Source organism: Leguminivora glycinivorella, chromosome 13 (genome assembly GCF_023078275.1).
Source record: "Leguminivora glycinivorella isolate SPB_JAAS2020 chromosome 13, LegGlyc_1.1, whole genome shotgun sequence".
In the NCBI taxonomy this organism is placed as follows: domain Eukaryota; kingdom Metazoa; phylum Arthropoda; class Insecta; order Lepidoptera; family Tortricidae; genus Leguminivora; species Leguminivora glycinivorella.
This window is the reverse complement of record NC_062983.1, coordinates 20,659,079-20,684,163: the sequence shown is the minus strand read 5'-3', so window position 1 is coordinate 20,684,163 and position 25,085 is coordinate 20,659,079. Positions and strand designations below refer to the sequence as shown.

General features: G+C 38.9%; 1 protein-coding gene across 1 annotated transcript; it reads right to left on the bottom strand.

Moving 5' to 3' along the window:
• Window positions 1-877: 877 nt before the first annotated feature.
• LOC125232360 (polyribonucleotide nucleotidyltransferase 1, mitochondrial) lies at window positions 878-25,062 on the bottom strand. The gene is made up of 13 exons (XM_048137991.1): window positions 24,734-25,062; window positions 24,346-24,551; window positions 20,494-20,704; window positions 15,493-15,659; window positions 12,237-12,393; window positions 11,343-11,553; window positions 9,892-10,019; window positions 8,625-8,815; window positions 6,972-7,129; window positions 4,928-5,115; window positions 3,536-3,659; window positions 2,313-2,546; window positions 878-1,235 (listed from the first exon to the last, which is right to left on the bottom strand). Exons 1-13 carry the CDS (start codon window positions 24,844-24,846, stop codon window positions 1,083-1,085), a joined length of 2,241 nt encoding a protein of 746 aa, XP_047993948.1. The 5' UTR covers window positions 24,847-25,062; the 3' UTR covers window positions 878-1,082.
• Window positions 25,063-25,085: the final 23 nt, after the last annotated feature.

The window sequence follows — 25,085 nt, the reverse complement described above, 5'->3', positions numbered from 1 at the left end:
ATCCGCTCGGCCACCCAGGTCACAGCTGTCGAGGTCGAAATTATCTCTCATATGAGTAATCTATACAAGGACTCGTAGCGCCCTCTCATTATAATTTAACTTGTGTTCATTAGAATATTTAGTTACTACAATACAATACAATACAATACAATACTCTTTATTGCACACCTCACATAGTAATACTACTGTAATATTATTTAAATGAAAATCTCCGATGAAAGTCTTCAAATATCCGGGGCCCATTTCTCAAAATTGAAAGTTACAAGTTACAAGCGGATTATGATTACCAATTGTAACTTGTAGCTTCGACAAAACTGAAAGTTACAAGCGAAAGTCTTTTTCCAACTTTTCATATTAGACATTGACAATCACTTCGAGAAATGATATATGAGATATATGAGAAACATAGATATTTTCAGCAGCCTTGATTAACAGTTTACCCTGAATCTGGACTACTGATAACGGCGTCATGTTTTGTAACCCTTTGTCATTATAGTAACTTGACCATAACGCTTCACTTCCATAAATAGCGCACTCAGTGCCGGCCCGTGCACTCGATCAGAGTAGAGTTAGGTTTGGCGCCCTCGGTAAAAGGTTCTCCAGATAGGATAAAAAAAACGCGAGCTTAGTGAGCGCGAAAATGTTTTCTTTGGTCGTAATTTTAACGCAAAAAATTTAAGCACTTTATATAGAGTAGGGACGGGACAGTTTTGTTTGTCAGCGGCCTCGAATCTCCTCAGCCGCGCCCTATCATCCCTGGGGCTGATAAATTATCAGTGATAATGCATTTTCAATAGCTGAATTAATTCCCAACCCCTTTCGCCATTTTGAGATAATTATGTGGACATTCCGTCCACGCAATATAAAACTTTTTTACTGATTTTTGATTTACTTATATGGATTATCCCACGTTTATGATTTTGTCGCCCCTTTACCACCATTCGGCGTCTAGAGCGGCCGCTCCACTCGCCCTATCCTTAATCCGGCCCCGCCCGCACTCCCTACAGTTCTCGCTCGCTTCCCGATACACACACACTTTCGAATGACTGCACAGTTGATCTCTGCTCCACTGCACTAGTCCACTAGCTCTTGTCGAGTTTCCTGACTCGGGCGGGCGGCGGCGACGTGAGCACCTTCCTGGAGAGTCGCGCCTGCCCCGACACGGGGTCGCGGCCGAAGTACTTCACCTGGATCTCCGACCCCACGTCCAGCCCCAGGACGGACGGGTGCATTATCTGGAAACAAAAAAAGGTAATCTGGGCATTTTCGCGAAAAAAGATTCAAAAACTATTTTTTGTAAAATAGGTGAATTTTTCCTACTCAGAATCACGAGCCCTTTCGATCCTACTAGGTAAAAAAGCGTCTCAAATTTAATTTTTCCACTTCGTTACCATTTTTTAAACACTACACGGCGGTTACAAAGTGGAAAGTACGCAAAATAATAGAAAATTTTGGGACCACTTTTTTGTCTCTTGCTTTTTTTGGTGATTGTTCTCGCGAAAATGTCCGTTTGACACCTATTTATACAAACAATATGACGAACACTTGAGCTATGAAAAGTGCTTGAAACATAAAGACATAACAAAAAAAACATGTTGGTGCATTGGATACAAAACAAAACATCATTCGCTTGCCTTATAACCAATTACTTGGGGTCGGCACAGCATATCTTTTTCTTCCATACCTCTCTATCGGACGAGAGTTTGAATAATTCAAGGTTATTTCCATTAAACTTATATTGCGTCGAAATATCGAGAACTCGACAAAAATCAAAAAGGGAATCACGGTCTATATAAATCTCTATCGGACGTCATCTCACCTCTCACGCAGCATACAAAGCAAAAGATGAAAAAAAAAAACGGTCTTCCTGTAGCCAACGTAAATAGCGCCCAATCTGCTCTGCACAAAAGTTTACCTTTCTATGATCCAACTGTGAGTTATGCACCAACGCTGGAGACATTCCTGGGTACAAGGTCACGAGAACCCCGATGTCCTTGACCTCGACGACCTTGGCCTTATAAATGGCGCCGAACTCCAACTTTGACGTTCTTTCAGCACTAGACCAGACATTTACTACCTTAACCTTTATGACAAAATGTTGATATACCTTTCTATGGTCCAATTGCGAGTTGTGCACCAACGCCGGTGACATTCCAGGGTACAAGGTCACGAGAACCCCGATGTCCTTGGCCTCAACGACCATGGCCTTATAAATGGCGCCGAACTCTAACTTTGGCGCCCTTTCAGCACTAGGCCAAACATTTACTAATTTACCAAGCATACCTATGCTATGACGGTATGTTGAAATGTACCTTTCTATGATCCAATTGCGAGTTGTGCACCAACGCCGGTGACATTCCAGGGTACAAGGTCACCAGAACCCCGATATCCTTGACCTCGACGACCTTGGCCTTATAAATAGCGCCGAACTCCAATTCTGGCGTCCTTTCTGCGCTGAGCCACGAATCTATCCGGGCTCTGGCTTCGTCCATCGCTGCTTGTGATGGCGCGAACACGCTGTATTTTGTTTCATCTATTGGGGTAATCTGGAAAAAAGTATTTATGAATAGGTTGCTTTATTTTATGATAATACTCCTGAACCTTATTGCACTGTAGTAAACAGTCGTTTTTGGAGACAAGTGAGCAAAATAACGTTAAATACGTTACGTTGTAGGTATTTATTACTTACGAACAAATTAAATTATTAAAGATCTGTTGTCGCACGGACGTCCACACTGCTAACGCGTCGTGTAGTTGGGCGCTACTAATCAAACCCTATACACTTACACCAGACGACGGGTAGTGACCGCGAAGCTCAGTCTAGAGACACCGGTCTGTGGTGACAGGTCATTGACCCCGTGTGGCACCTTGCGAGAATAGGCTACTAGACTCATATTGAATTTTACACAATAAATTATTGTCTTCTGTAGTATTTGACATAAAAAACCAATATTTATAGATTTCGGGTATTAAAAGTGTATGATGACTACGTATTTTCGATTAAAAGTGTGTGTAATGTCTTTTTTTTGGCCACCGAAAATGCTGTCAGCGATGTAGTGACGTCATCGAATTTGAACTTCATGTCAAAACAATCACTGAAATAATGAACTTTATGCCTCATACTTTTGAGTAGGTAGGATACTTTTGTCAGAAAATGTTGTTTTCGAATAGAATGACTTGATGCACAGATAATCTATAGATTAACATGACTGTGTTGTTTTCACCTGATTACTTAAAAGTATACTTTAAACATATTTTTGCTGTTTTTAGGTCATAATAAAATATGGTAATATTTTATTTCGGTTACTTGGACAGTACTTAATCATATAAGACAGACTTTAAAAAAGGGTCAAGTAGCCTATTCTGCCCTGATAAGCCGAAAAGCGCTATCTCAAACGAAAATCCATAGCTAACTTATGCTTAAGTATCTATAACTGACAGCTCCATTTTCAAAATCATTTGGTTTTGAGATAGCGCCACTCGGCTTAGCAGGGCAGGATTATCACCCTACTTGCATCCTTAGAAAGCAATTTACCTGCACCCCGGTTTCGACGTAAAGCTTCTTCAGGTTGCCGCCGCCAAGACCGAGCAGCTTCGCTCGTTTGTGCACTTCCACTTCCAACTCTTCCATAACGGGCATGTTCTCCTTTCTCCCTTGCCTGTAACAGAACAAAGAGTACCTTATAGAATAGAATAAACATTTATTCGTGAACACAGGCAAGACAATACACATAATAACAACAAGACAGAAAGCAATGAAGTACCACGAAATGGCCTCATAGCCAAGGCTCTTATAACCTCGTAAGGCCCACCATACTTAGTTTTCCCATTTTGAATTTGAACCTTATTCTATAAATAAATTGGTAATATTTTTGTTTGTTTCAAAAATCAATGTAACAATGGAAATTCTACTTTATTCCGTTCATGGAAGGTTCAAATTAGATTGCAACACTATGTGCATTGTAATGTACATCGAGCCTTACGAGGATAAGATACGTTCTCTTTAAATGAAGAGCAATGGTATATGTTTAACCGTTCAACCGCCGTAGTCCGATATACAGAGGGTGTAGTTTGATAGCGGGTGAGTGAGGGCAGCTACCAGATCCCGTGCTGCTGCGCGAAAACGGTCTTAGGAGAGCTTCCTTCATTCGAAAATTAGGTAATTATTCACAAACTTTTTTTGACGCCAATCGTTCCCATTCCTATCAAGGATCAAAAGCTTGTATGGGACCAAAAAAAAATTCCGACTAGAAAATCCACTGAGAAAAAATTTATGAAAAATTACCTTTTTCTCGCACCTTGTATGTTTTTTCCAAAATGTAAACGCCAATTTTCATAAATTAAATATCGAAGGAAGGTTTCCTAAGATCGTTTTCGCGTAACAGCACGGGATCTGGAAGCTGCTCTCACTCAGCAGCCGAGGTCTGATAAATAAGACAAATCTTCGTATAACTTCGTACTACCGCGGCAACACGAACACGGCTCGATGAAAAATTCAAAGCGGTAAAAAGGTTAAACCGATTTCAATCAATCAATCAAATTTCCACTCATAATTTAAAAAATTTAAGGGACTTAACAGCAGCGTACATACTTTATTTTACTTTCACGACACATTTTATAAGCAGGTTAGACAATTTTGAAGGTTTTTTTTTTTTCAATCCGGACACGTGCTTACTTTACCCTCGCAGCGCCCACCATATAAAATTTTTCCTAGGGAATTTTGATTCTTATTGTACTTGAGATTGAATTCAATTTCATTTGTTAAAAAAATTTTAGAAACAAAAGAAATGATATATTTTTTTTTACATGAAAGTTAAAATTCCTTTGAAACCAAATGTACTTCAGAAAGTACATTGGGTGCCAAGAGGCTATATTACTTTCTCATGGAATTTTAAGTGGGTTTGGCCGGTAAACGATTTTCTCTTACCTAGGCTGACTAATACACTGGTTCATGATACCAATGATAGAACTCTTCGCATCACAGGCCCTCTGAACTGACTCCATAACAATTTTGAGCGGCAGACCGGGCAGCTTCACGTCGGCTTGCAGTGCAGTTATGCCCTTACTGGTGCCTGCGACTTTGAAGTCCATGTCACCCATGTAGTCTTCTATGCCCTGGGGGTAAAGTTGGGTTTAGTTGTAATGGTGGATTAATTTTTATCTTAAAAGCTTAAGTTAGTGTGTAATTCTGTATATTATAGAAACTTGCTACAGGAAAATTGCTACACCCCACCGGGGTCCATGTGTAACTATCCACAAATTGTAACATCTATGTAAATACCATGGTTTGCAATAAAGATCTTACCACGAACAGGCCGTCCCTATCGCATTATTAGTAAGTGCGATAGGAAGGGCCATATGTTTTATCATTTATCGCGCGACCATAATTGCCTGCCTGGTCTCTATGAACCTCTTCAAACGAAATCATAAATGCAAATCACAAATAGAAAATCCGCAACAAGCTTCGTAAAAAAAAAGACATCAAACTAAAATTCGTATATACCTAATAAAAAAACATAAAAAAACTCTTTCAAATAGTTACAAATTGTAATTATACAGTAAACAGGTCCAAAGTCAGAGTGGATTGTCTTAAAAAAACATCAATTTTAAAGCCATATAGTGTTTTTATAAAATAGAGCCCAGGCCCCGTAACCGAATGACATTTCTGCGACGCGAAACGCCGCAGAAATGTAGTCTGGCTCTGTCGCGCCAATACGCAAGAGCAATAGAGATAGATATATACGAAATAGATACTATAAATAAATAAATATTATAGGACATTCTTACACAGATTGAGTCGCACGTTAAGCTCAAGATGGCTTGTGTGGCAGGCACTCAGACAACGATATATCGTCAATACTTTGAAAAAATCTCGTATCTCACACTGCTCCTCAAAGACAAAACGTAGTAAGTCTATATGCATTCCATACATACTAAATACATATTTCTCTTCATTTACAAAAGAAGATACGTTTTTTTTTCAAAGTAGTGCCGATATATTATAATATACAAATATAATAGTGTGACTACTTAAAAAACACAAATCAAAATATTTGTTAAAAATAATTTGATTTGTTCCCATAGTTGAATATACAAATACTTATATACATAGAAAACATCCATGACTCAGGAACAAATATCTGTGCTCATCACACAAATGCCCTTAGCGGGATTCGAACCCGCGACCGCGGCGTACCAGGCAGGGTCACTACGCGCTAGGCCAGATATTGTCGTGAGCGTTTCGTGAGGGTCTGTGCATTCGGCTATGCACACTGTCGTGATTAAACACTGTTAGATCTAACAAAAACTTGGATCGGAACTCAACTACATATTGAATTTATTCTTCTATTTTCTAAATCTATAAGAAACGTTATACATGATTTATTTTTCATTTGAAGGCACTGGTTCCACCGCGAGCTAGCAATCTATCAGCTATCGGCTATAAAAACGAACAAAAGATAAGCACTCCCGACCCAAGAGACACGGCGATGTTTATAGTTACTCGCCCAGCGGTGAGTTATCAATATCGCCGTGTCTCTTTTATTTAGACGGGAAAGCTTATCTTTTGTTCGTTTTTATAGCCGATAGCTGATAGCTTGCTAGCTCGCGGTGGAACCAGTGCCTTCAAATGAAAAATAAATCATGTATAACGTTTCCTATAGATTTAGAAAATAGAAGAATAAATTCAATATGTAGTTGAGTTCCGATCCAAGTTTTTGTTAGATCTAACAGTGTTTAATCACGACAGTGTGTGTAACGCTCATGATAATATCTCTTTAGTATATATCTATCTCTATTGCTCTTGCGTATTGGCGCGACAGAGCCAGACTACATTTCGATGGGACCAGTGCCGAAGACACTCCGAATTTTCATTTTTTGATTTTCTCTCCTATAGCTACTGGCAAGCATGTTCTACCAGAGTATATTTATATCCCTACTTACTACCCGGTATAAAATAAGGACTCACTCACTAACAAGTCCGTCAGTATCCTGTAGTCGGCTATATGTGATTTGTCATCAGCGCGGGACACCAGTCCTATGGCGACTCCGGCCGCGGGGCTCGTCAGAGGCACGCCCGCGTCTAGCAGCGCGAGGGATCCTCCGCATACTGACGCCATTGAGCTTGAACCTGAAAAAAAAGCTCAATTTTAAACCATTGTTGATTTATTATTATATAAAAGGAAAATAGCTTAGCTTAATTTATCGTCCGCGATGTATTCTTTTAATGTAGTAAAACTTTATTTCTTAAAAAATACCGAAAAACTTCTGAATCAAAATCAAACCCTACGCCTGACGTAACTGCTAAATTTCCAAATAATTGAGCAGTAAAACTGACCGCATATACATATGTTTGCGGTGGTACGACAGGCAAGTCCCTTTTCAGCCAGCGCTCCTGGTCCGGCACCGGTAGGGCTGCGGTAGCACGACGGGCGGCACAGCAGTCCCTTCTCAGCTTGGCTCAGGGCTCTGTGCGCTTCCTCCTAATCAAACCATATGACTGAGACAACTGCTGTTTTAATTTGTTACCATTAGACTCCAACACTTCAGCAGTAAGCCTCGCTGCATACGGCTGTGGTGGTACGTGGCCCTCATTCAGTCAAAATTACGTAGTAAACCATAAACCTGAGATAACTGCTAGATCTACGTAGAAGTAACTGCTTACCATTAGACTCTAACACTTCAGCAGTAAGTCTGACTGCATACGGCTGCGGTAGCACGACGGGCAACAGCCTTCATTCAGCCAAGCTTACGTAAAAAACCATAAGCCTGAGATAGCTGCTAGATCTAAGTATGTATAAGTAATAGGCTACTTGCCTCCTAGTCAAATCAGCTTCTTTATAAGAACTGTCAAAACAATTTGAACGACTTGCTAATATGGAATTTACATGAAATCGAAATGAGTGACGTCACGGTCAACTCAGTTACTTTATATATTTCTACCTGACTTATTAAATAGAAATTTGATTTAAAAATAACTTCCGTCCATGTTTTTCTTATAATTATCTGATGATATATTTCGTGCATCGTGTGTAGTTTCCAATGGGTTGGCAACGCGCATGTGATACTCCTCGAGTTGCAGGCGTCCATAGGTTACGGTGACCGCTTTCCATCAGGCGGACCGTATGCTTGTTTGCCACCGATGTAGTATAAAAAATGGTATAAAATATTTTATCTTTACTACAGTCAAGTTCTCTATTACTTACCATTAGACTCCAACACTTCAGCAGTGAGCCTCACTGCATAAAGCTGCGGCGGCAGGACGGGCAAAAGCCTTCATTCGATCAGAGTTATGTATCAAACCATACGCCTGAGATAACTGCTACTTTAATTGCTTACCATTAGACTCCACTTCAGCAGTAAGCCTCACAGCGTACGGCTGCGGTGGTACGACGGGCAGCAGAGCCCTCTCGGCCAGGTCTCCATGCACTTCCCACTAACCAAACCTTATGGCTGAGATAACTGCTGCTTTAATTACTTACCATTAGACTCCAACACTTCAGCAGTAAGCCTCACTGCATACGGTTGCGGGGGCACGACGGACAGCAGTCTTCATTCAGCCAAGCTTACGTAAAAAACCATAAGCCTGAGATAGCTGCTAGATCTAAGTATAAGTAATTGCTTACCATTGGACTCCAACACTTCAGCAGTAAGCCTCACAGCGTAGGGCTGCGGCGGCACGACGGGCAGCAGCCCGCGCTCCGCTAACGCCCCGTGTCCGGCCTCGCGGCGCCCGGGGGCTCCAGTACGACCCACTTCACCAGTCGCGTACGACGGAAACTCGTAGTGAAGGAAAAAACTTTTCTCTTTTATACCACTGAAAAATTATTACAATAGTACATTACATCAGAGGCCGCGAAAATGAGGATTTCGATACGAGGCCGGGTTTTCACGCCGAGGCATGTATAGTGCTTTTCTCAAACATACAATGAAATAAAAAAAAATGCTCTAAAGGACAATATTTTATAAAAAAAAGTTACTTTGCAGGCCTAGGCCTAAAAAATAATATGAAATCCCTTTACAGTCCTCTCGAGTTGTTGCGCCCAAAAAGCGATACTTCCCAGCCCATTTTAAGGAACGCAAAGACAATATTTCATTGCATGTTTGAGAAAATTATTTTTTAATCTTTATCCACACTAATATTTTTAATGGGAAAGTGTGTCTGTTTGTTTGTCCGTCTTTCACGGCAAAACGGAGCGACGTATTGAAGTGATTTTTTAAGTGGAGATAGTTGAAGGGATGGAGAGTGACATAGCCAGGGAGGTTTTGGGAATCAGAATAGGCCCCCTGAGTGGTTTTTTTTCGTTCCAACTATTGGAAGGGTTAAAAAAAGTCCTAATTACGATAGGTTCAATGACCGAGCGTAAAGTTCATTCATGAATCAGGTTTAGAGTGAAGTTGGTTGCGAGCGTTTTGACATGTAAACATAACCTCATAATATAGTACATTACATCAGAGGCCGGGAAAATGAGGATTTCCGGCCAAGTGGGTATATACGGCCGTGCGAGCGAGGATAGGGATACGAGGCCGGGAATCCGTTTTCACGCCGAGGCATGCATAGTGCTTTTCTCAAACATACAATGAAATAAAAAAAAATGCTCTAAAGGACAATATTTTATAAAAAAGTTACTTTGCAGGCCTAGGCCTAAAAAATAATATGAAATCTCTTTACAGTCCTCTCGAGTTGTTGCGCCCAAAAAGCGATACTTCCCAACCCATTTTAAGGAACGCAAAGACAATATTTCATTGCATGTTTTAGTTCATGTGCTCTGCCTACCCCTTTATGGGACACAGGCGTAATTGTATGTATGTATGTATGTTTGAGAAAAATGTTTTATCAGCAAAAAACATTGATTATTTCGAAGGAAGACATGCGGATGTCTTTGGTCTTACCTAGTAAGCATAGTGAGTGTGTCCATCTTAAGCGCGCTTTCCGGAGAGTCGAAGGCCACTGTACATAGCACTTGGGTTTGCCCGCGCTGGAATACCGCGCTGCCGTGAAGAGGCTCGTAAAGACCCACCTAAAAAACATTTATTATTTATTGAAACAAGAACTAGACAAAACACAGAGATACTTACTAATTACATACACTACTACATATTTAAAGGGGGTAGGGCATAGCGAATGATATTCCGCTTTGTGTGGTAGGGCACAGCACAGCGGATATCATCTCGCTCGAATCTAGAACAGAGCCCAACTGTGGGAGTACCTCCGCCTTACAGAAGACCGCAGCCAAATAGCACTAGACCCTACTCATAGTGTTGTGTTCCTGCCGGTGAGTAAGGCTGCCAGAGCTCAACGAGGGTGTGGAGTGCTGATGACGGGAGGACTTACAGAACTGACTTATTTCGTCTATTGTCCTTTGAGTCGTCGTCAACCCGAACCCTCCTTGGAACTTGTGCACTCCTTTTTGCTGTGTATTTAACGCAGCAAAAGGGAATGTACAAGTTTCTAATGGGGTGGCAACGCGCATGTGACACTCTTTGAGTTGCAGGCGTCCATAGGTTACGGTGACCGCTTTCCATCAGGCGGGCCGTACGCTTGTTTGCCACCGACGTAGTATATAAAAAAAAAATACTAGTCGACCTGTTCAAACACGCGCACAAGAGGACACAACCTAAAACTTTTAACAACAAAGCACAAAACATATATGGGCATTTGTAGAATTTGGGTTCCCCCAATTAGCAAAAGTTGTTAACAAAAATTAACTCACTGTCAGTTTTGTGACGAAAATTAAGCATGAAATCTGTCTAAAAATTTACTTTTTTCACATTCTGAATGTAGTTTATCGCTTAAAGTTTATGTAATTAACACAAAAACGTCACAATACTGACAGTGACTTAACACTGTTTTGTTTGTTTGTTTGTTAACAACTTTCGCTAATTGGGGGGTCCCAAATTCTTAAAATGCCCATATCGGCAAACACTTTATTACAAACAGAATAGTGCAAGTTGGAACAAATTACCCTCTGAAGTTGTGAACTCTACCAGTGTTAATCAAAATATTGTCTTCGGTTACCGCGATATAATACTCATGAAATAAAACTATGGAAACGGATTAAATCGCGTATAATGAATTTAAAATACACGAATATTAATTGAATATTATACGCGATTTAATCTCTTTCCATAGTTTTATTTCAGTGTTAATCAATTTAAAAATAGACTAGACAAACTATCTAAGAAGTGAAATCGTGCAAAGTGACCTATGATTTAGATGTACCAGCATTAGCCGCCTGTCTAAAATAATAATAATATTCCTTCCTAGTACTATTAAAGGTCTTATATGCAAGGTCCAGAAGACAACTCTTGGAAGATAATCTTGGTCTGGTAGATAATCATACCTGGCAACTGATCTTCCGGAGTTCATCCAACCGTCTGCCATCACACCTTGTGTCCGTCTCGAAGATCATGTCTCTGAATGTCTGCCGGAGATGACTGTTGAAACACTCCTGCAGCTGACTTGGGTCACCTTCTTCTCTTAGCTGGTCGATTACTGTTTGTCTAAGGTCAGATATGGCTATGTCGCGGGATGTCTTGTCGTGAGAGAAGTCACTGGAAGAAAAAATATGTTGATTATTTGTGCAAACATTAGGGACAACAAGAATTGAGTTATTTTTATGAAAACGTAATTCAAATATTTGGGAAGGGACGATAAAATGATGGCGCTTTTGCGTAATGGGCGATCTCTTTTATTTTGACATGGTTTACCATGGGTTGACAATGTTAACATGGTGGACTAGTAAGCTTTTAATATTTTAATGCAAGTACATCATTTCATTAACAATGAATGATGTACATTCATACGAGATAATAAAGAAAGTATCAATTGACGACCGGTCTGGCTCTGTCGGTAGTGACCCTGCCTGTTAAGCCGCGGTCCTTGGTTCGAATCCCGGTAAGGGCATTTATTTTGTGTGATGAGCACAGATATCTGTTCCTGAGTCATGGATGATTTTCTATGTATATAAGTATGTATTTATCTATTTAAGTATGTATATCGTCGCTCAGCACCCATAGTACAAGCTTTGCTTAGTTTGGGACTAAGTTGATCTGTGTAAGATGTCCCCCAATATTTATTTATAAAAATTATTAATTACATAAAAATAATGAAAATTGTTTCACCAAAAAGGCTTCCACCATCAAGCCTGCTCATGCAACATGTCAAAACATGTCAAGCGAAGCAAATGACTAAAAATGCGCGAAATAAATGCTAAAAAGTCTGACAATAAGCTCACCTTAGAATCTCCCGTATCTTCATAGTCGAGAGCGTCTTGACAGCGTCGATAACGTCCTGCGGTATCGGTACCTGTGTGTCGTACTCTCTCTTCGTCTTGCCGTGCTCTTTCTGTAGTTTTTCTATGCCGCGGACTATGTGCATTGATTCTTTGGTACCTGGTCACCAAATCGTTACGTTATTAAGTTAAAAACCGGCCAAGAGCGTGTCGGGCCACGCTCAGTGTAGGGTTCCGTAGTTTTCCTTATTTTTCTCAAAAACTACTAAACCTATCAAGTTGAAAACAATTTTCCTAGAAAGTCTTTATGAAGTTCTACTTTTGTGATTTTTTTCATATTTTTTAAACATATGGTTCAAAAGTTAGAGGGGGCGGGGGACACACTTTTTTTTCCTTTAGGAGCATCGATTTAAACTTTCCTAGATACACTATCGCCTACAAATTCGACACTCAAAAGTGTCCGATCGCTTAGTTGCAAATGTGTGCGTTTAGTTGACAAACGAAAACTTCGCAATGTAGTAAAAACTACTTTAATTTTTTTACAAAAACAACGTTATTTCTTAGTACTTAGAGTTCAATTTCAAATGCAAGCAATTGGCGGTTATGACATTAATGAATGTGATCATCGCGAAAGCCATAAAATTTTATGACCGCAGATCGCAGGTGTGCATATTTTTAAACAAATCTACGTCTTATTGCAACCAACATAAGTTTAATTTCGTTCGCGCTGCAACAATCTAAACGCCATTTTTAAATTGGGAACGAGGATGGACAGAGGCATCATGGGAGTCGCGCTATGAGATGAAAGGCGAGAATGAGGAAATTTGCGGTATTTTTGCGAAAAACTGTTTAATATATATATATATATATGTGTGTGTGTGTGTGTGTGTGTGTGTGTGTGTGTGTGTGTGTGTGTATATGTATGTTTATAAATAAATAAATAGATATTGGGGACACCTTACACAGATCAACTTAGCCCCAAACTAAGCAAAGCTTGTACTATGGGTACTAAACGACGATATACATACTTAAATAGATAAATACATACTTATATACATAGGATACATCCATGACTCAGGAACAAATATCTGTGCTCATCACACAAATAAATGCCCTTACCGGGATTCGAACCCAGGACCGCGGCTTAGCAGGCAGGGTCACTACCGACTGAGCCAGACCGGTCGTCTAATATATATAACATATGTGTGTGTGTGTGCGTGTAGTGAGTGTATGTGTAGCGATTATGTGAAGGTAAACAGTTGAGGGATTGTATGTGGTGTGTGTGAGGGATGGTGCACTTGGAGAATATGAATTAAGTAGCTATTAAAACAAAGAAGAATTGAATGATGACATTAATTTATTATTCTACGTAATTTCTTTCAAAGCTTTGTGTGGGTAAATCTTCTCTCCGCTCCTCAGCTATAATCTTGCGCCATTTTTCCCTTTCAACGTCTTGTTTTGGGAATCTGGAATAAAAACCTTTTTATTACTTAAAAACGAATTTGCTATTCCCGGGTTGTTTCTTTTTATAATTAAAGTAATTTATAAGATATGTATTAATATTATTGAATTGAAATCATTTATTTCAGACTTATTGGTCCATAATAATAAATAAATACATACACTAATAATACGAAATAGGCTTCTTTTACAAAAAATATAAATTAGCGACTCCATCATTCCATTTTTAACTATGTTCCACTTCATCCATCTTTTGTCGCCGTCCGCTCATTACTAGTATAGCGCGAGAGAAAGAGACAAACTGCGTAAGACCAAATCAAGGAATTTACTTTAATTATTCTAGAAAATAAATGTTTTTAGTAAGTTAGGAAGCCATTTTGGCCACAAATGCATAACATTATAAAATTATTAACAATTACTTACCGGAAATACGATACGTCATCCTTTTTTAACGTATATAAGGTGTTATTTATGCACTTTTTTACGGAGCACTTAGGCATGTTGCCGACACGGCGGATGAAGCGCTACTGACCTCCCAATTGTGCTTAGAACATTTTCAAGCACAATTTGCTGCGGACACATTCTAAGCCATGATGGTGCATCTAGGTAGTTTAGATCGATGTTTAGGAGCGATTATTTCCGAAAATATTAATATTATCAAAAAACGAATTTTAGTAAACCCTTATTCATTTTTAAATACCTATCCAACAATATATCACACGTTGGGGTTGGAATGAAAAAAAAACTGTCCCCATTTTACATGTAAGGGGGGGTACCCTAACAAAACATTTTTTTTCACTTTTTATTTTACAACTTTGTCGGCGTGATTGATATACATATTGGTACCAAATTTCAGCTTTCTAGTGCTAACGGTCACTGAGATTATCCGCGGACGGACGGACGGACAGACAGACATGGCGAAACTATAAGGGTTCCTAGTTGACTACGGAACCCTAAAAAGTGCTACACTTCCGTGTAAATAAAAGAGACACGGCGATATTGATAGTTCACCGCTGGGCGAGTAACTATAAATATCGCCGTGTCTCTTTTATATAACGTGGAAATCGATGGAGGAGGCCTTCACCCAAAAAGGGTCTAATGCACCAGCATAATTAAATAAAAATTAATGTAAAAAAATTGTAATAATGCAATTAGAATAAAAGGATTTTTTTTTCATAATTTAGAAAAAAATGTTTTTGAATCTTTTTTCGCAAAAACGCCCAACTTGCATAATAATAAAGCTAGGCACATATTACGCGGACGTCCGCCGTCGCGCGACCGCGGACGCGGATCTAGACAATGAATATACACTTAACCGTGCAAACTATCGGTCGTCGATCGTGGACGTGGCCTTGGGCGTACGGATGTCCGATCGAAATCTGGCTTGCTGGATGTTTTGGTCAGCCGAAGCCACGTCCCGAAGACCGTGCACACTGATCGGTCGCGGTCGCGGTCGCGCGACCGCGGACGTCCACGTAGTATTTTCCTAGCTTTAAGTATATGGCTACTTGCCTCCTAGTCAAATCAGCTTATTTTTAAGAATCGTCGAAACGATTTTCAACGTCTTGCTAATATGGAATTAATATGAAATCGAATTGAGTGACGTCACGGTTAACTCAGTTACTTTATATATTTCTACCTGACTTATTAAACAGAAATCGGATTTAAACATAACTTCTTTCCATATTTTTCTTATATTTATCTGATGCGTTATTTCGTGCATGGTGTAAAATATTTTATTTTAAGTACAGTCAAGTTCCCTATTATTCTTTAGCGTTAGAAAATGAACTTACCATACCTATTTTGATGGCTTTGAGTAGATCCTGCTGCAGGATATCATTGGCGCTGCCCTCCAGCATCACGACCAGGTTCTGTGCAGTTGCGGCTACTACCAAGTTGAGTTGGGACGTCTGTAGATCCTTGCGGGTCGGGTTGATTATTACCTCGTTGTCTATTAGGCCTAGTCTGAAAAGGAAATATAAATGATAACAATGATAAGGCACTGATCTCACCGCGAGCTAGTAAACTATGAGCTATCGGCTATAAAAACGTACAAAAGATAAGCACTACCGTGCAAATAAAAGAGACACGGGAGTGATTATAGCTCATAGTTTACTGGCTCGCGGCGGGACCAGTGCCTAAGGGTTGAATTATGCTGAGGAAGTAATTGCTTGTTTATTTATTGATTAGTTCCTACAGATGTACAGATTTCGTGGTAAACAATTATATGAATGTGTTTTATTTTTCTTTGTTTTTTAATTATTATTTTTTCTTTTAACTTTTGAACGTGCTTTTATTGTTTTATATGTGTTGTATGTTGTTTATCACGAATAAATGATTGATTTATTTATGATTTAGATGTAGTGCGAAAAGCTTTTTCTTCGTATTTGGGCCATTTTTTTCAAAGTTGTCCACCTCACTTTTTTTGTAACATATTATATTTTTTACGCGGTTCATACTCAGAATCGCGAGGTCTTTCGATCCTGATAGGAGAAAAAAAATGTCCCTAGATTTCCATACATTTTTCAGACCTTCCATTTTGTTACCGCCATACAAAATGTACGAAAAAATGGTAACGTAATGGGAAAAAAACCTTGGGACACTTTTTTTCTCCTATTAGGATTGAAAGAGCTCTCGATTCTGAGTGGATATCACATAAAAATTTCCAAATCCAAAAAAAAAGTGGGGTGGACAACTTTGAAAAAAAATGGCCCATTTTTACGGAAGCGTTCGTTCAGTCAGTCAGACAGCGTCAGTATGTCTTGTATTGAGACTAACTGAAATAGCATGTCACGTTCGTTCTTTTTCGTAAAAATATGGGTTTGGGCTCGAGTTTTTAGTTTATGAAACAGGAAAATGATTAGTGTTGAAGTTGAAAGAATGCCAGATATGAGGGCTCCTAATATTATGACCAGGTGGACACCGCAACAAAAAAGGCCCAGGGCTAAACCTCGGAAAAGGTGGCCTGACTGTGTGGAAGAGGACCTGAGGAGATTGAGGAAATATACCAACTGGAGGAGGGTTGCCAGAGATCGAGACAACTGGAGGAAGACAGTGGAGGAGGCCAAGACCCACAAAGGGTTGTAGCGGCATCGGAAGTAAGTAAGATTAGTGTTCTGATGGGAAGTAAAAACTAATTATATTTTTAACTTAAATATTAATTGAATAGAAAATTAGAACCATTTATTATATCAACTCTATTACTATTAGTAGCGAGCCAAGCTAATATTTTATTATACAGTGTCTGTATTGGCTACGTGCACAACAATTACGCCCACTACCATGTGAACTTGAAGTGGAGAATGTCAAAAAATGACATGTAAACAAACATATATTTTAACGATTCTTCGTTAATTTTAAATAAATCGAATAACAAGAGCTAGTTTTTCAAGTGTAATTTATGTAGATAGATTATAAAGGCATGGATATAATAATAAAAATCAGTTTCCAAAGCATTACTCACGGTATAAACTTCCAACCCCAGACCACAGAAAGAGGCAATAAATTGGTGCTGGCAGGGCATATAAGGACTCTTCAAGAACATAGGAGGGGAACATGGTAGAAGTTCTACGAGCGAGTGATATGGTATTCGCTAAACCTCCATCCCGTTAATGCCATATAAAACAAATCTAAACGTAAGTACCTAGTCATGTCCGCGGCCGCAGAAATATCCGACACGGGCCTATTCCCAGGCTAGGCCTGAATCTTTAAGCATAATCTTTTACGGTAGGAAAAATACTAAGAGCGTATTGAACAATATTAGGTTAACAAAGCTTAAATATGATTTATTATAAACCAATGATGATATCCGCAACAGGCTTCGTCACACATAAAAAAAAAACTTTAAGCTAAATGAAACCGTCCCGAATCGTACCCGGTTCAAATGTCCCCATCACACCGGCAGCGTTACCACGCTGAATAGCCAATGAGATCTGTTGGACCAGGTACGATCCGGACCGAGGGTCACATCCATTGTCCCTTAGCCGCCGGCCCAAATCCCTTATGAACTCCTTCGCCTCCAGAGCCCAAGGTCCCGCAGTTTCGACTGCGACTGGCACAAAGTCGTACATTGGTTCCAGGGCAGAGTATTTGGCATGCTTCATTTTGGCCGCATACTCCGCGGCTGACCCTGCAGACCTAACCGTAAGGTTCAAGTGGGACGGCGCAAACGTGCTGACGCACGTCGCGTCCCATAAGAGACACCGACCCAGAAGGCAGAAGCCATGGAACCAATGTCAGACCGTTAGGCCTCTTTCCATCCGTGCGGCACAGCCCTGGAGGTTCCAAAACGCAAGGAACGTTGGCCGACACCAAAGCCCGGCGGATTGCATCATTGATAGCATGATGCCTCGAGAAACGTCCCGTGCACTTCAAGCAGCTGAGACCATGGTGACCGTCTTCCTCAACCATGCCCCCGCAAACGCACCGATGCGCCTCGCACACCTTACACCCCAATCGCAAGGCCACGGGGAAGGTAATGCGTGCAGCCACGCCCCTGACTCAACCCTAGAACCGCTCCCTCTAGCATGTTTGCAACAGTCTTCTTGCACAACATGTCGTCCCAGCCCCTCTGCACAATGGGATTTTCGGGCTGATCCCCGCCACCGTAAAAAGTAGTCCACTTGGCTAACGCCTCCGAAGCAAACGGTACCTGGGTAATGTCACCATTGTTAGATAAGATCCGAGCAACAAGACCCAATGTCCCGTGAGCCGAAGCAAGAAATGCCACCACTCCCAACTCTCTACAGCGCCGTATTCCCAACCCACCGTGACGGACTGGAAGGGCTGCTTGACACCACTGCGTTTCATCCAAATGTACATTCAAGATGGATTCAAGCACCCCCTTGATTGTCTCGTCTAACGCTGCGACTTCAGATCTGATTGAAACAACCAGGTTGGAGCTGTTCTTAGAATGTACATTATACGCGGTGCAGCAAAACAGTTCCGCAGCAGAATAAGCGCAACATGCGCAGACAAGTTTCCCAGGTGTTCCTTGGCCCGAACCAACGCTAACCTTTTATCTTCAAGTGCAGCACCGACACCCTCAGGAAAAATTGGAGCTCCTAAATGGCACAAAGAAGATTTCTGAAGGTACCGCAAGCCGGGCAACACCTCTTCAATTTATTATAATGTTTTGTTTTGACATGTCACTTACGTTTTCTTTTCACGGTAGCTATTCATTTAGTTCTTTGATCCAATTTCCAGTGTGCTCTAAGAAATGCATAGAACGTGCAACGACTATTTATGCCATTATTTTTACAATTAACAACGAAACAACATTGGTGCCCCATATCAATCATTACACATTGTATTATATTTTATGAGTTTTGATAGATGACAACCACAATCAGTGTCGATTTTGACCACCGCAAGCACTGCGATCGCTTTGCTTACCCCCTCCATGCACTTCGCACGAAGCCAATAGGTAGGTCTTGGAGATTCGAATATATTGTACCTAACAGCTAAATATTAATGTAAACACAATATTCACATGCAAATAAATCATTCATTAATTCATACGTTCATACTTGTACCTCTCTTAAATTTAGTATTAAGCTAGATAATTCGTGTGCCCCGACAGGGTGTCATGGAAGACCGAATTTTAAAATTTTATTATTGCAATGATTATTTTTATTTTTAATATTCATTAGTTCTGTTTGATATTAAGTTAGATATAATAAATATTGTGTGCCCTAACAGGGTGTCATGAATTGCCTACTTATACCTGTAACACGGGTGCGTATCGATCGATATAACTTTTTTTGATATATTTTTAGTCGTTATAACGATCATTTGATATAATTATTGAATCATATAATAACAAATGACATACTAACAAATTGTATAATTCTTATTTAATATAATGATCATTTTCTCGAATAACATTTATTATAACATACTTTGAGTATAATGCTTATTTCCGATACTAAATACATTGTATAACACAAATTCTTTCTGAAGCACAGTTAGAATTTAAAAAAAATGTACAATACATTAGATCCATCATTTACCAGAAAAGTATATTAGGTTAGAACTGTGTCAACTGTGACCCCTTCACACAACGCGCTGCCACCAAGAAAAGTAGGTTAGGTTAGGTTAGAACTGTGACCCTTAAACATATGTACTGTTATCAGAAAAGTAGGTTAGGTTAGGTTAGAACTGTGATCCCTTCAAAAAATAATAAAATTAATTCATGAAATGTTTTATACTGTTTGCTTGTTATATTATACTAGTCGTATATCAATAGATAGTTATACGATATAACGGTTATTATAAATAAATGTTATACGAAATAATGATTATACAAAATAAAAGTAAATATTTTGTGGTTATACCAAATGTTAATTATGTCAAATGAGTGATTATATCCTTTAAATTTATACCAAATGTTGTTATATCAAATGTTACTATACCAAAAAAAGTTATACCAATCATTACACACCCCTGTAACACCTTGTTATGTAAATATGTTCATGGCTATGCAATAAATGAAATATGAAATACTAGCTTTTGCCCGCGGCTTCGCTCGCTTTAAATTCGAAAATGCGCAACGCATGGAGCGACAAACTTCCACCCCCTATTTTAGAGAAGTGGGGAGGGGGGTTAGAAAGAGACAAAAAGTAGCCTATGTCACTCTCCATCCTTTCAACTATCTCCACTTAAAAAATCACGTCAATTCGTCGCTCCGTTTTGGTGTGGACGGACAAACAAACAGACACAGTATGGAAGAAGATAATTTTGAAATTTAAGACATAAGCAGAATTTGAGGAGTCACTTATGTCACAAATATATGACTTACCTAACAGCCCCAATAGGTCCATTCCACGGCACATCAGACAACGCCAAAGCAGCACTAGCAGCATTGATGGCAACTGTCTCCGGAGGATTGGTAGCGTCCACCGCCAGCATGTTGCAGACGATTTGTGTGTCGTAGAAGTAGTTGTGTGGGAAGAGCGGCCGCAGTGAGCGGTCTATTAGGCGGGAAGTGAGGATTTCGCGTTCTGTGGGACCTGTTGGAAATACATATTTTTGTTTTAGATCAAATAAGTCGCTGAACTTTAAAGTTCTAAAAATGCTAGAAAGAACATGTAAATTCTATATTAAACAACTCAATTATGAACAATATCAATTTTTTTAGTACTACCAGAAACTGTTATTAGCGCTCCGTCAGTGAACTGTTTCAAAAATAGACTGGAAAATTATATCAGAACTTTGAAAAGTGCAAAATAAACACAAGTGCAGTGATATACACGTATCAGCTCGAAGAGCTGCTAGTGTATTAAATAAATAATAACTCTTCATCTTGTGTTGGTGTCATCAGAGATCAATACGCATGACACATTAAGTGCATCTAGTAACCATCTGGTTATCAATATGATAAATAATCGCATAGTTAATATACTTACTTTATGGAACTGAATGTACAAGATATGAACTTGAGATGAGAGAACATTATACTCTCAACTAAGTTGGCTTTTAATGTATTTAAAACAAAGTCATGCATATTATAAGTAAGTAAGTAAGTACAATGGTAAATTTTAAACCTTATGATTTAGTTGTATAGATAGATTCACTAAAGCTGGCACGAATGGATTGAATGAGTGAATGATAATATTTATGTGTGCGTCACAAAATGATTACATACAGGTTGATACAAAAATTGATTATTGAAAACGTATTTGTAGATAAATTATCCCGTATGACAGCCCAAATTCATCAGTATAAAGAATACTACAAAAACTGAGTACCTACTGTCAAGGAAATTGATTTGTAAGTATACCATTTCGTACCTTGTCACAGAGACAATCAATATGAAACCCGGTAGATGTTATACGGTAAGACTTTAGGCAAGCTATGGAGTCGACATTTGCCATAAATCTAAAACCTTATTCATATTCATACTCATTTGTTGATTTTATGTTAAAATGCCTTTAAAGCGATAGAGTATGATAAAATAATAAATTTATTTGGACTTAGTTGAAATGAGAACAAAAGCATTATTTCGGCAAAAGATTAATTCGGTTGAAATTTCCATGTGTATGCTGTGTTATGTACATCATCCTTTTCATAATTACAATTAAACAGAAAATTAACAAAGACATTAAGTTACACATTTATAATCTAACATAAAAACAATCTTTATATCATTTTACTATGCTTTTTATCACGACCGCAGAAAAGGCATTTGAAGATATTATTTAGTAAATCAGTATGTATGAATAAGATTTTAGATTTATGGAAAATGGCGACTCTATGGCTTGCCATTAGTCTTATCGTGCGACGGAAGCTCCAATGCCTAGTGATTAGGTCCAAATTGGTACGCAAATCAATTTCCTTAACGGACGACTTGTACGTTTTTGAATCAGGGTCTTAAAAAACGCTAAATCTGGATGTTTTATCTTTATATTTAAGTACAATGCGTTCTTTTTTACATTTTATACAACTAGAGTAAAAATGTTACTCGGACACTTCTTCACTTGAACTGGATGTTGAAGATTCTTCATCCTCGCTGGCATTTATATTAATAATAAAACCATCAGTAAGATCGTCTATCTGGTACTCCATATTTTCATACGAACACTCTGTTTCTCGGATTTTTCTCCAAATATCTTCAAATATTTCTTTTTTTACGGCATCAACCTCCTCGATGAATAGTTTTTGAACGTCGTTCATATTAAAAGTTACGTTCCTCGTCCCTACTTTACCTTTTATTATCCCCCACAACATCTCAATCGGGTTGAATTCCGGGTGGTAAGGTGGTAGGCGTAACACAGAATGACCGTGTTCTTGGAGTATTTGATACGTAAGTTTTTCTTGTATCTTTATGTTTTTATATTATTATGTACAGAACAGTTTTCGTATTTTTTTTGGGTATGGTATATTATTTTTATCTAACCAAGCCAACATTTCTTTTTTAATCGTTTTTTTAACTGGAGCCCGATCCACTTGAACGTTATGATAAGAAGCATTATCTACAACAAGGACGCTTCTGGGTTTTAAGTTTGGTAACAAATATTCGTTCACCCATTTCCGATAATTTGCAGCATTCATGTTACTATGGTAATCTCCGGACTTCTGGTTGGATTTGAATGTCAGCAAAGCATTTTTTACGAAACCTTCCTCTGTACATGCGTGAACCGCTATCAACCTTTGACCTTTTGATATAGGAACTCTAACACCGCTATTGCTGTTGTCGGCCCATGCGTTTGGTGTGATGTGAGTGCTATGGACGTACGTCTCATCAGTATAAACAATGGGCCGGTTTTCGTTTCTATATTCCTGTAATTTTTGTAAATATATAAACCTTTTGTAACGAATATCGTCTTTTTCAATGAGCCGCATCCTGTTGTTCTGAATCTTCTTCCACCTAAATCCCATTTTATGTACGAGACGAAGTAAAGAAGTTTTACTACCAGGAAAACCTATCGATTCCTTTAAAACGTTGTGTATTTTTTTAATAGTTGGCAACGTTTTGTGTACCGAGTGAAAATTATAAATATACCTTCTAATAACATTTAAATCGAAATTGTCCACATCTGATTTTGGTGACAAACGTGGTCGTTTTTTACCGGGTGTTACAAACACATTTGAAGCCGATGCCGCTGTCGCATTTTTGCAGAAGCTATTCTTGATCCGCTGAACACTCCGTATTGATGTACCAGTTGCCGCAGAAGTCATTTCATACAACTTTTCAATGTTCAGAAAACCACCTTCAGGGTTTTTATTATTTAGTTTTAAATAATTAAATACATTAAAATAAAACAGGACATTAAAAAATCATGTTAACCGTGGACTCCTTAGTCTGCCATAGTTTTAGACCTTTTTAGTCATCCGTCACCTATTAATTCTTGACATTAACCCTTTACGGTCGTGAAGACAAGAAGAAAATGTAATAACCTGTGTAATAATCAGAGATCGGATTTTTGTGCGTCATCTCATACAAAATATCATCAAAATGACGTAAGTCCGATCGGAAAAATTTATTAGGTCAGGCACATAGTATATCGTTTACATGAATGACATGACAAAGCAACATATTAGGCAACTGTCTCACATGTACAAACTCATACGAGACAATTGGATCGAATAGTGTCATCTCACATCCTAATTCTGGTCATACACAGATTGCATGAATATTAATTATTTCGGACATAATATTTTACCTGTTTAGTCTAAATAGGTATTATACCTAATAGCATAATTTTTATTTTTCTTGAATAACAAATCCCATTTTGTTGTTGTTTACAAAATATTAGGAGCCACCTGTATAAGAACGGCACTCACACTAACACTCGAAGTGACAGGTGACATAACTTTCATTCAATCCATTCGTGCCAGCTTTAGTGAATCTATCTATAACATGCTTGCATCCCTATCACACATATTTTAAACGGGTTACTCACGTGTTTAGTCGTTATAGCGTTTGACATGCTTCGATCCATTTTCGAGGATCTTTCTCAAGAGTAGCGACCCCACCTTTACAAGTCGAGAGCGCGACGCATACTGCGGGCGCTTGCTCTGTGTACGCGGCTGCTGAGGGCAGGCGGAGAGGGGGTCGCTATATCGACTTAACACGTGAGTAACCCGCTTAAAATATGTTTGTCTCACGGGAGTTTTATAGTTAAAATCCCTATCACACCTTCACATTTACCTAGTTCTCTCCTTAAAAAGTTAGTAGGTATCCGTCCAGCAGCGGCCGCTTTCTGTCTATAGTCCACAACCAGCGGCAGGAACGAACTGCTGCTCTGCTTAGCTCGGGACACCACTGTTGCCAGCACACTGGTGTTCCCAAGCGTAGCCACACACGAACCGTCGGCGAAGCGAGCATATTGACCGGTTGATAGCTTTAGTGAAGTTCTGAATATTAAAAAGAAATGTTTATTGATATTTTTAAAAATGTACTTTGTTTAGAGCATGTTTTTATTCATATTAATGACACAAATAACTAAATTACTTAAGGTAATGTTGAAGTAAAGGATGTTCTTTTACTTATTGAATATTATGCTAACCTAACATAACCTAAAAATGTGAATACTTACTCATTTGAAAATGGGATGTCTATCTTTCCCACCTGAGATTTTGTTGAGAAAACATTATAATGAAAACTTGCTCTCGCCTTTAATTTGGATAAAATCCTGTGTTTGGATAACATTTTTTAATATTTCGGCAACGGGTCAAGGAAGGGCATAACAAATACACTAGGTTATAGAGCCGTACTAGCTTTAGCGGTATTGACGTTGAAAGGGTAACCTAATATGAAAGAAAAAACACTGGAAATATTATAACTACACTATAATTTTTAACTTTTGTGTTTTTTCGCCTTTCTTGCCGAATTCTGCTGCCGTTTTTGAGAGACGTTTTTTGACGTTTCAATTACATTTCAAAGTTCAA